Source organism: Merops nubicus, unplaced genomic scaffold (genome assembly GCF_000691845.1).
Source record: "Merops nubicus isolate BGI_N331 unplaced genomic scaffold, ASM69184v1 scaffold2796, whole genome shotgun sequence".
Lineage (NCBI taxonomy): Eukaryota > Metazoa > Chordata > Aves > Coraciiformes > Meropidae > Merops > Merops nubicus.
Window position 1 is genome coordinate 33043 of NW_008614165.1, and position 13272 is coordinate 46314.

General features: G+C 41.6%; 1 protein-coding gene across 1 annotated transcript in view; it reads right to left on the bottom strand.

The window, feature by feature from the left end:
* SPIRE1 (spire-type actin nucleation factor 1) overlaps positions 1–13272 on the bottom strand; it is a gene marked incomplete at its 5' end in the record, with an annotated part of 45982 nt that overhangs the window by 27764 nt on the left and 4946 nt on the right. The window contains 2 exons of the mRNA XM_008942111.1: positions 6014–6178; positions 7162–7245. Coding sequence (XP_008940359.1) covers positions 6014–6178; positions 7162–7245 — 249 coding nt within the window. The remainder of the gene's footprint in view (positions 1–6013; positions 6179–7161; positions 7246–13272) is intronic.

Consider the following 13272-nt stretch of genomic DNA (forward strand, 5'->3'; position numbering starts at 1 on the left):
AATTGTAGGCTGGGAATAAATGCATGCCTTTGCTTAAAAAAAAAATCCACCTGCTAGGTTCAGACTTCATGCAGCACAGTGCCCAAGCACACTGCCAGGGACGGGGAAGCATCCTATGCCAGACATCCTTCTGGTACCTTCCATTACTACACAGTAGCTGGTACCAGCCCTGTCCTCCAATTCAACAGAAATTTCTAGGATACTATATTTCTTACACCCAGTGTCCAAATTTCAGCACTTTAAATTTTTTTTTTCTTTCCTTTCTTAGGGGTCAGTTTGCTCATTGTTCTTTGGAGAGATTCAACTCATACAAGGTCTCCAGCCAGAAAGGTAAAGATACAGCTCTGGTTTGTCACATCACATGCACTTTTGCTAACCAGAAGGAATGCTGCAGTCAAGAAATGGGTTTAAATGCCCATAAGGTCACCTGAATATGACCCCTAACTGAGCTTTGGCAATGCTGTGAAGCTCCCATTCAAGCTCTGCTCATCTCAGACATGCCCTGTTTCCAGGCTGAGGCAGAGTGACAGCCTCCCAAAGAAGATTCATCCTTTCCCTGGTATGGAAGCGGATGCAGAGTCCCTCCTGGAGAACATTTAATTGCTTTCCTGGGGTCTTTCTCTGGAGGTACCCTACACCAGACATGGTCCAAATTCCCATTTGTCCCCCCCCACCTCCTTAGTTTCCTTAGAGTGAAATTCATAGTTTGACACAGAATACCAAGCTGCTAAACTGCAACATGCATCATCTTAAAAAAAAGAAAGTGCAGAAAAATTAAAATTGAAAAGGTTTATATTAAACAGTGCTTTGACATTTTATGATGAGGAGAATATTATTTTAAGTGGTGTGATTGATTTCTTCTGTTTAAAGACAGACACTTTTTGAGGCCAGCGTGCTTTGTGGGATCATTAATGAAATGAGAAGTCTCTCTTCCCGGGGTTACTGTTCATCAGATGTCAAAGTTGATAGCTGAAGTTGAGAGTTATTACCACCAGAAGAGCCATTTTGTAAACTGATAATCCCCATTCCAGCCTTTGGGAGCAGCCCTCTGCATGACAATAGGGAATAAATAATACATGGCTCTGAGCCTTTCACCTCCGGGCACTCTACACCCTGACTTAATGCCACCAGGGTAGAATTAGCTCCAGTATTCCTATTTCATTGGAAAAGGAGAAATTTAAGATTTGCTTAAGTGATTTTCCACAGGGTACATGGGGAGCTGGTGGCAAAACAAGTGGATGTGCTGCAGCCAAGAGTGAGAGTGCTGCTGGCAGAAGTTACCTCCTCATACTTGGTACCAAAACAAGATGCTGATGTGAAGGCCACTGAAAGGAAGCTCCCATCCTCTCTGTCCACACTAGATCTAGTCCTTTACTCAAACAAACTCTCTGTAATGAGCCATTTCACATGCATCTTTTACTTTCAATTAAAATTCATGGCTCTTGATTAAAGTCTAAATCAGAGATATATTGCACAGATGCAGCCACGATACATGCAGGGGGGGGAAAAAAAAATAACCAACAAAATTATCTTTTTTCTTTTTTTTACATACCAGATTGGCCCCAAATGCAAACTAGTATTTAAATAGATACTTCCAAACACTTAAAACTATCCTCAATCTTCACATGTGTGAAATGGCTTTTGCACAGCAGTGTGTATTCAAACTGGCAGTGTGTGGGAAGCATAACCAATGATTACAAAAATCAACCAGGAATAAAGAGATCTAAACAGTTAAAGCACAGAAAAATTACCACGTAATCGTCTACTCACTCACAACCTGGTACCATCCCATTTTAATATATAAATATGGATTTGCAGTTAAAAATAACTGCAAATGGTAACCTTGGTAACCTCTGGCTGAAGCCCAAGCTTTAGAAGTGGTGATGCCAAGCAAGAAGTCCATCACACACGACTCTCACCAAAACTACATCACTTACCACAGTTAATCAATTACCTCAGCCCTTTATTTGTCTCGCTATAAAAGCTGACAGCATTAAGTAGGAGAGTGCTACCTCCCCCTGAAGCACAGTTAGGAACTGCTCTACCTAAGATGACTCCAAAACTTCTGCAGAAACATGTGACAAAGGCAGAAATAGAAAAAGGATAGTCCCCTGCTTAAAGCAGCTGAATGACACTCAGTAAAACCAAGTCAGACCTGTGCCTAAAAGAACAGACTCTGCAATGTCCAGCTGCACAAACTCATCCAAGTCTTCTCCTCCCACCCTCTATGTCCACCTGAAACATCTGAAATCTTGCTCATGACGACACTGCCCACGCACACTCTTACTGCAATTAATGCAAGTCCTGGAGCATGCCAAATATCATGATTATATACAGAATATTTTGTTTAAAATACTCAAACAACCATGCCACAGGATACTCAGATTAGATATTCACATCAAGGGAGGGGATCCTGCCCCTCTGCCAGCTCTGGGAGACCCCCCTGCAGTGCTGGGGCAGCTCTGGAGTCCTCAGCACAGCAGAGCCAGGGAGCTGCTGGAGCGGGGCCAGAGGAGCCCCAGCAATGCCCCGAGGGGGGAACCCCTCTGCTGGGAGCCCAGCAGGAGAGAGTTGGGCTGGGGCAGCTGAGAGGAGAAGGCTCCAGCTGGGGAGACCTGCTTGGGGTTGCCAGTGCTTAAAGCAGGCCTACAAGAAAGATGGGGACAGTCTTTTAGCAGGGCCTTTTTCAACAGGACAAGGGGTGATGATTTTTAACTAAAAGAGGAGAGATTTAGACTAGAGAGAAAGCAGAAATCTTTCAGGTTGCCCAGAGAGGTGGTAGAAGCCCCATCCCTGGAACCATTCCAGGTGAGGTTGGACAGGTCTCTGAGCAACCTGCTCTAGCTGCAGATGTCCCTGTTCACTACAGGGGGGCTGGACTAAATGGGACCTTCTAAAGGTCCCTCCCAACTCAACATATTCTATGATCCTGTGAAATTACTCACTATTTTCAAAAATAATAGCTTCAATCTGTATACCTATTTCCCTTTTTGCAACGTGGCCAGGCTACTACCCCTGCATCACAGGTACTTGTGAAGAGGTCAAATATGAAGGCCAGAGCACCGTTACCTATGAAGAATGTAACTGTTATGCAACACCATGCTGAGTTTGGGTACTACACAGAAGGTATCTGGCAGCCATCCACTGAATAAGTCACCTAAGAGCCCTAAGTTTCTTGAGTATAAGAACTGCTCAAGAGTAATTTAGTTCTTATGATTCCCTGTTTCTAAGTGGTGCCTCTACCAACATTCACAGTTTTTAACTTTCCAGTAGTGGGAGCTCCACAGGAGAAAAAGGCTATTGAATCTCTCCAGGTAGATATTTAAAGATTATAAAATGCCAGAATTAAAGTCATCCTGTTCCCCTAACAACCACAGAAACAAGGACTCTTGTATCAGAGGGACACAGAGCTGACAGACATGAAATCATTTTCATACGTACTGAAATAGCAATGCCAACGTCATTGAAACTAATGAAACCAGTTAGTTATAAAAAGCCCAGAATTTGACATTTTACATCTTCAAAACATTTTGAGTATTTGCACCATGACAGAAGATGAGCTCCAGCTGCTGGCATCTGTTAGCTCAACAATTTTGATAGTTTGAAACACCAAAATAGTTCCTAAGTAATGCCCCTAATAGGAGTATCTGCTCCTTTCCTAATTTCCACTCAGACTACTGAGCAGAGGGACAGATCAAGCTACTTGTTTAAACACAGCTCTGTGTTAATATGAAGAACAGCAAAGACTTCATGTTGCATCTCATTTACGTAAAAAATTACACTTAAAGTCATTATCATCAGTAGCAATGCATTTTCATAAGCTACCAAGTCTAAAAATACTACCTACAAATTTAAACCAAAAATTGCTTTTAATAAAAATTTTGCCAAACATCCATTTTGACTGATAGAATGAAACATGATCCACCTCTACGAGGCTGCCTTAATATTCAGATTTAGGATTCTAGTCCCTTTCTCCTCTTCTCAAGCACCATGACAGTGTTCTCTGATGGGAATGTGTATATATAACCAGCTTTGATCCGTGACGGTCAGCTTAAAGACACTGTACTTATGCAGTTTAGCTAAACTTGGAATTCTGTGTGAATCCTGCAGGCTCCACACATTTCATGTCAAGCTGCACTCTTACTACTGTGCATGCTTTGCACATTCTTCAAGTAGACCCTGCAGCAGAATCCAAGTTATTGAATTTCAGATTTCTAATAAGTAATAAGTTATTTTTCTTACCCAATGTCATGAGCAGCTGTCAGACTAAGCCAGCAATTGCATCACAGACAGTGCCACAGGTATTGTACCTGCAGCTGACTGTGAGCCCAACTCATGTTTACGCCCAGAGATCATTTTGGATAATCTCTGTAGTAGACAAGATAACAGGACAAAAATAGATGCTTGTGGGGATTTCATATACAGTGAGAGTCTGGACGAGCAGAGGAGCAGCTGTGCCTTGAAGACCTACCAATATAATGAAGAAAATCTCTTCTGAAGAGGCAGGAGCTTGCTCAGCAGAAGATGAATTAAAGGCTAGTCTGACAAAAGCAAAATTAGATGACCCAGGGGTTCCCATTCAAACAAAACTACTATCCTGACTGCAGACAGTAATCCAGGTCCTGAGGGGACTGTTCCTCTCCTGCAGCAGGTAGTAGGAACACTTAGCAGAGTTCTCAGAATTGTTAGTGGCAAGACAGATAATATCATTACCTGGGTATGTATTTCACTCTAGTGAGTTCACATTTATGTGACATCTGCTGCAGAAAATAAATGCAACCTGATAGTCTAAATCCATATCTTGATTAGGAATGTACTTTCAGCTCATACATAACAGGCATTTATATTTGTAACAGAACTCATTTATTTGCTCCCCAGGTAGCCGTTCCAATTTTTTGCCTCCTTTATTCCTTTTTCTAATGATCTCTGTCAGAACAAACTACACGCTTTCTGTCTCTCCCATCTCCCACACACTCCCATCTTTCAATTTTTCACAGCTTTCTCACTAAACAAAGGTTATGTGAGGTTTTGTCAGGAAAGCAAATACATTTGAACACTGAATATTCTAAGACAATGTTTCCACTGTAACTAATAACAGGAAAGATAAGTGCAAGGTATAAATATTGACATCGACCAAAGACATGCCTCTGACAAAGGGGTTTAAAAAATCCCATAAGAGGTAAGAAGCCCTTTATATCAGTGGCTAGCTTATTAAAAAGAACATCTTGATGTTGAACACAGTATAAACCAAAAGGAAAGAAAGAACAGGGACACACCAGTAAATATCAAATAGGTTCTCATAAAAAGATTGCCTCAAGTCAATCTTACTTGCACCTTTATGAGTATCTAGGAGGAGGAGAACTATCAACACTCTCCAGCTTGCTTTGGCATATTGTCTTGACTTGGAAGCAGCAATAGGAGATGCTGAAAACAAGCTCGGCTTCTATAAATGGAATTAAAATCTTTTACATAAGAGTATTCCCTGCAAATTCATGGCAACATGATTTTCCAAACACTGTAACATAGGTAGTAGGTAATGCAAGTTTTCAGCCACTGCTGGTTTTCCTTTCCCATCACAGGGTTCCTCAGGTAATAACATGGTAGCACTTTACATTCTGGAATTCCAAAAACTATGCTGTAACTCAAGATAATGTTCTCCCAAATAAGAATGTCCTAAAACAATATCTCAGTGAAAAGTGTGACAGAACTTTTGATTATGACTTTTAAGGTAATCATAAAACCAACACAAGTAACTTATTCAAGCATATGACATGTAGGCAAGTCTTCCAGAATTTTATAAGCCTGCCATATGGAACAGAAAATACACAACATTTGTTGTTTCATGCTTCTCCCCCTGAATGTACTATGTAAATTTAAGGTGTCCTGTAAACCCCCTGAACATTACTATCAAAATGAAATTGTAATTTCAAGGTTCTCAGAAAAAAAAGAGATGAACATAAGACAAAAAAGCAAAAGAAAATTTCAGATTTGACAAGTGGTTCTCTTGACTTACCATCACCTTTCTCAAGGTGTAGCGTTTGGATCTAATATCATCCATCAGCATCTCATAGGGGGTGAGCTGATACTCTATGGGGAGGGGGTTGTACTGACGCTCCTGAACCTTCTTCAGCTTCACTCCATTCCGTAAATCTCGCATCACTTGCACCCAAAAACGAGCCTGAGGAGAGACAGAGAGAAATCTCATTGGGTACCTTACTCTTCAATACCACCTCAGATCAAACAGAAGTTTTTCATTCCCCTTTCAGGCCACCACTATATACAGCTGTGCTATTTTATTTTTAACACATCAACCCAAACCCATTTTATTTTATACAAGCCCATTTTTAACCCTTGTGAAGGTAACAAAGCTTTGTTGCATCTCAGCAGGGCTGCAGGGTGTCAACTCAAGTGAAATACATCTCTAAGTTAATACAGAAAAAAGGTTTGAAATTCTTACACCATACACCTATATTCCCATTTCAAGTATACTGCAAGCACATCAAGAAATATTCTAGACTTATAGCTAATACTATGTGACTTAAAACAGTGATGGAATCCACAACTTTTTTCCTCCTTAGACCCAGAACTTTCTTGCAAAATTGCCCAGGAGTTGTTATTCAAACAGCAATTTTGGAATGGACTCCAGATCCTAAGGTCTAGCAGTATCTTCTCTAATACCCAACTTCCTTTTTCTCTGCCTGTAAAAGCACCACACTAACAGCTCCCTCTCATCTCCTGGGCAGCAAGAATGGCTGGAGAGGAGGAAGAACAGGTGGTGGACAGAAAACTGGGAGACTGAAATAAAGTACTTTTAAGAACCTGACAACATTCCTCTATGAACTGACAAGATTAGTAACTACAAAATAAACCAAACTACTTCCTGTTCTGATTTGCCCTATAACATTTTTCTTTCACCACTGGAAAAGCTTCTCCATGAAAAAAGTCTAAAGAAAAAATGTAATGCTTGTATACTTGTATTGATCACCTGTCTGCATAGGAAGATTGAGACTCCATTTGGTTCTAACTTGTCAGGAGTAACTATTAATTCATATATTGAAAAAAGAGACACTGATTTTAACATAGAACAACTTTAGCTGAGCATTAGGAAGAAATATAAGCTACTAGAAATGATTCTGAATCACTATTCAATTGTTGTCTTACCCAGTCAGCATTTTTTAAGTCATCAAGATCTGTGCTGGATTCATCACTTGCCTCTTTGTCCATTTCTTGAATCTTCTTCAGATTCTGCCAATGAAAAGAAAATGAGCCAATAAATGGATGGTGGAATTACTCTCAAGTAAAACAGAAGCTTAGTTTTTGACATCTGCTGAATTATGCTGTTTGGGTATCTTACTGCATGTTTTATGACTTGAATAATAATACTGTAAAATTAAATCAAAATACTATTTGAATATAGTTCTATTAAAGATGGTCTTTAAATGCTGCAAAAAAAAATATTAAATTTTGAGTATTAAAGTACTTCAAATAATAGCATGCCAATAGAAAAACTATAAATGGAAATTTTAATACTCCTAAAACTGGGCTATGCACAGAAGAAAACCCAACCACCTAGCAGGTCTGTTAAGCTACAGCACAGAAAACATTACTGACTGTAAGGACTCCATTTGTACCAAAATCACTGTTGTTTGTTGAATTCAGGACAGCTTATTTTTTTAGAAGGAGGAATTCCTAGAGCATTAGTTGTGAGGAGAAACAAATGATTAGAAAAAGAAAGCTTTCATACCAACAAGAACATGAAAAATGTTACAGCAAGACCAAAATTGCAGCAGACCAAAGAAGAGGCAAGCTTGCACACAGACAAATGCAAATGAAAGATTTAAAAGGTTGTGGCTTTACAGGAATGACCTTTTACATATAAATAACTGCATATTCAAAATGCTATTTTGTGGTTTATTTCTCTGTTTAAATGTTCCAGAATCAGCAGTATAAACAAATTCTCAATACTCTATTCCACTTTTACAGAGGGTTTTCCAGGAAATTTAACAATATGTCATTTGATCTGTTTTCTAAGTACTCACTAATGTATTCAGAATGGATAGTTAAATGTCTGCTAACTACTTGTTCATTTTATGAGATTAAAGCAACACATCAGAGGTCTGACAGCTGTATTTATTTATTTTAAAAGAATATTTTTCTCACTTCTAGGCACTCAAGCTTTGCCTTTAATGAAACTGAATGATCAGTCTCAATTCAGCTTCTGAACTTCCCAGAAAATTAAAAAATAAACGAGTATTTTGTAATTTTTTTTTTTCCTAGAGGTAGTTCCAAAACTGCCAACATTTCAGTGGAAGAAACAGAAGCACTGCAAGAGTACTTAACATGCACATAAAATAGAGTGCAAGTTATCTACCAAACCTGGTTACAGAGACAGCACAGAGTCTGAATCAGCCACCACAGAGGTTTTGGAAAGAGAGCAGATGGGTTATTTATTGTCTTATTTAAGTAACACACTGGTTTTCATATCAAAGAAGAAAAGTTATCACTGCCCTTTAAAAATAAAATACATAAGTTACAGGAAGACTGTAAAAAAAACATAAATCCCCTAAACTACAGAAGCAAATATATCATGGGATAATGTGGGAATGTTTTGACCTGACCTGCAGGATCACCACAGGATACTCAGCTGGGGAGGGATGTCTTTCTGGAAGCCTGTGTGGGTCCTGTTGTTGCAGGCTGCCTGACACTTATGGGCAGCTGCCCTTTCCCAAGGGAAAAAAAGGAAAATGGAAAGAACAAGTATTTTGCCACCCAGGGTTTCTTCTTTTCTCTATCTAACAGTTGCAGTAATCATTTCAAATACAGTAGCTGTGACTCTAAATTACATCTGTTCTTGCAAACTGCTAATGTTTATTGATTAACTGCAAAATAGAAAATCATCCTGAGACTTTCTCCTTTTCCTCTTTGTAACCAAAAGCTAACTTCAGTAAACGAGACCACACCTGTCACATTGTCTCATCCTTTCCATACTGGAAGGCAGACATTAATTTTTAAAAAATTAACGTGTTCCAGCTGCTTAACCTTTACTTCAATTGTAATCTTTACTTCATTTCAGCAACCATGTCCCCTACCAGACACTTTACTGGGCTGGTTTATGCCCAGAGGCTCATACCTTTGACAGACATAAATATTCCATGAAGCTAAAAAGATTACAACCTGTTTTTCTTAACCGTAGAAAATAAGAAGGGAAAAAACCCACCCTGAATAGCTGAAAGATCTTTCAAATAAAGCAACCATCTAATTAGTTTTTCTGGAACATAGCTAGAGGGGGAGTTTCTACCCACAGAAAGTGCAGGTGGTGCACTGGAGAGCTGCAAGAGCAAAACCTGCCAGCTGAGAGAGAAGTCTGTCAGAGTGCAGGGTTTTGACCCAAATGAGCTGATACAAGCACAGGCTGCTGCCAAAGCTGGGCTCCTACTCTTCCCCACCCTTGCCCAGTGCTCCAGCTGCTTCCCTCCTATTGGCACAGACCTGCACTTCAGAGGATAGCTCATTCCCCCCTCTGGTACCTGGCTCAGGCCCTACATACAGCTCACCCTAGAAAGGAAAGGAATTTCCATCATTACAGAAGTCAGAAAGCTTTAGAGGACTGAGGAGAAAAATCCCAGCATGTGCTCTAGCCTTGCACTCAGTGGTTAGGAAGGCGGCTTTAAATTTTCTCCACCTGTCAGGTGCTGCCTGGGAAGGAATAAATTCACTGTGACAAATGGTTATGTTTAAATTTCTAGACTAAATGAAATATTATCATTTCCCTCCAGCAGCCCCAGCGAGCCTCAGTAGGTTTCACATCTGTTTCTATAGTAAATTGTGGAAACCAACACATTTACCATAGCAGAGATCATTTGTCAGAACTTAACTGTGATCCAAACCCTGTGAGTAACCTCAGCGGCTGCAGCCATTTGTGCCTACCCCTGGGACAAGGGCTTAAGAAAAGCTATTAAAGTATAATAAATACATGGCCTAGATGGGTTTCTATTTTAGAAAGCTGAAACATCTTAAAAGGGTTTTCCTGAATGGTTCCAGAACCTCAGACCCACACCACAGACCTGATTTGCCTGGTGGGGCTCAGGAAATAAGGGTTGGATGTGGAGGAAGGGAGGGTTTCACCAGCTTTGGCTTTTTTGGAAACCATTAGAGAATTTGGCTATTAAAAAAAAAAAAAAAAAAAGCAAGCAACCGGCCGCATTATGTGACAAAAGCTGGTAATAAAAATACCACATGTCATCAAAGGCCTTGCTGCACTGTTAAAAGCAGGCAGCTGATCTGCTGCTGCGGCGTGTCCCACATTTGCAGGCGCTCTCCTGGGCGTGCTGGCAGATGGGGGTTTATGTAAGACCCTTGTCAGCTCAGCCTCAGACTCACTTCCACCAAACCCTCTCTAAATCACAGTGCCTTAAGGAAGACAGTCTCCTTGGAAATCCAGATCTGGACTTTGTCTCTCCCCGACTGCAGAACGGGGTCTTACCACAGCTCCCAGTTTATATTTGTAACTAGGAATCATCTCTTGGCTGAAGCAAGTCATTCTTAGGCTGATATCTGTGAATCTGATAAAATATTCTTGCACCTCTAGGCTCCATTTAAAATATATAACCTGCACAGCAGGGAAAAACTGCTTTTATATTTTCAGCTACCCAAGTTTAAATTCTGAGGGCTTGGCTAGCAGCATTACTCTACTTCTATGAAAAGCCCCAAACTCCATTTAATTGAGATGTGGGAATAAGATCAGTGAAATCAGTGCCTGAAAACCTCCAGAGTCGTGGTGAATGGAGATAAATCCAGTTGGTGGCCAGTCACAAGTGGTGTTCCCCAGGGCTCAGTGCTGGGGCCAGTTCTCTTTTGTATCTATTAGTGGATGAGGGGTCAAGGGCACCCTCAGTAAGCTTGCAGATGACATCAAGTTGGGTGGCTGTATCAATCTCCTGGAGGGTAGGAGGATCTACACAGGGATCTGGCCAGGCTGGATCAATGGGCCAAGGCCAATGGGATGAGATTTAACAAGGCCAAGTGCCAGGACTTGCACCTGGGTCACAACAACCCCAGGCAACACTACAGGCTTGGGGACAAGTGGCTGGAAACCACCCTGTGGAAAAGGACCTGGGGGTGTTGGCTGACAGTCAGATGAATGTGAGCCAGTGTGTGCCCAGGTGACCAAGAAGGCCAAGAGCATCCTGGCTTGGATCAGAAATAGTGTGGCCAACATGACTAGGGAAGTGACTATGCACCTGTACTAAGCACTGATGAGGCCACACCTTAAGTACTGGGTTCAGGGTTTGGGTCCCTCACTCCAAGAAAGACATATACTGGGTTCAGGGTTTGGCTCCCTCACTCCAAGAAGAACATTGAGGGGCTGGAGTATGTCCAAAGAAGGGCAATGAGGCTGGTGAAGGGGAGAGAACAAGTCTTGTGAGGAGCTGCTGAGGGACCTGGGGTTGTTTAGCCTGGAGAAAAGGAGGCTGAGGGGAGACCTCCTGGCTCTCTACAGCTCCCTGAGAGGAGGTTGGAGCCAGCTGGGGGTGGGTCTCTTCTCCCATGTAACAAGCATGAGGACAGCCTCAAGTTGTGACAAGGGAGGCTTAGGTTGGATCTTAGGAAAAATTTCTTCCCCAAAAGGGTTGTCAAACCCTGCAACAGGCTGCCCAGGGCAGTGGTAGAGTCCCCATCCCTGGAGGGGTTCAAAAGCCTTGTAGATGTGGTGCTGAAGGACATGGTTCACTGGTGACCTGGCAATGCTGGGGGAACAGTTGGTCTTGATGATCTTAAAGGTCTCTTCCAACCAGAATGATTCTGTGATTCTACAAGCCTGTATAGTGGTATGGGTCAATGCAATTTGCTCAGCTCTGGAGTAGGTAATAGGCACCATGCTGCTCATACTTAAGAGGGGAAAAAAAAAAAAAACAACAACCTCAAAACAAGTGCATGTGACACTGAGTGACAGTGTGTTCATCACTTAAAAAAAACACCAAAAAAAGCCTCCACAAAACCAAATCAGCAAGCCTTTTCCCTTACTAAATCTCCTAAAATTGATGGACCATGATGGGGCTGCAAGCCTGATGACAGCACAGTTGTCAAAGTGGAGTCACTGGAAGTCTAGAAGTATAGGTAAAAAGTGAAGTTATGAGCAGAAAAGTTTGAGAATCAGTTGCTTTCCCCAGCTATGCTTTGTGAAAATCCAAGCAGCAGGGTATTTAACAGCCTTTACAGTCATAAGACTAGTAAGAGAAACTTGGCTAATGACCACATTTCCAAAATAAGTTAGCCATTAACGTTGCTTAGGTACCTATTAACTACCTCTATCACCATATTTTGTGCAATTAATATACAGCAGTATAGTCATATTCAATGGAAAGTAACACCTGAGTTTTTTAATCTACTATTTTCCAGTTGAGTCTTTGCATGGCATGAAACTAGGAAAAAAGGAAGCAACAATTTCATTTCTATTCACAGCCTCAATTAGAATTTGTATGTTTATGTTTTCACATACAGCAGGTGGAAATCTACCCAGGCAGACTGACAGAATTACTGTTTTACATCAGAAAGGGCAGAAATGAAAGGCGACACGACTCAGAAGAACAGCATGAAGATGACAGATTAGGAGCTTTATCTGTATTCCACCAAAAACTTAATTACGAAGCATCCTGTGGATAATGAAATTATGGGCAAGTTTTTGATGACATGGACTTCCACTGCAACCAAAGATGCAGGCAATTATAAAAATACAGAAAGTCTTCATTGGTTTGGAAGAAATATTAATCCTGATGCTTTAGGGTGTACATCAATCTCAAAATTTTTCAGACAGAACTCAAGCCTCCTGCCAGCAAATTACATCATCTACCTACTGGACACTTCTGGTCTTTTCTGCTGGGCACCATCATGTGGTGTCTTTTAGTGCCAGTGCCACTTGTGGAGCTTATCACCCACGGCCCACGCACGAATACTCAGCTCTGCTACAGGCTGGTATTTACTGGTACCACTCCCAGAGTGGTGGAGGTTTGAAGGGGCCTCTGGAGGTCCTCTGGTCCAGCCCCCTGCTCAGGCAGGGCCACCCAAGGGCCAGTCACTCAGCACCATGTCCAGGTGGCTTCCAAGTATCTCCAAGGATGGAGACTCCACAGCCTCCCTGGGCAACCTGTGCCAGTGCTTTGGTCATCCTCACAGGGAAAAAGTGTCTCCTGGTGTTCAGAAGGAACCTCCTCTGTTTCAGTGGGTGCCCACTGCCTCTGGTCCTGTCACTGGGCACCACTCGGGAGAGGCTGG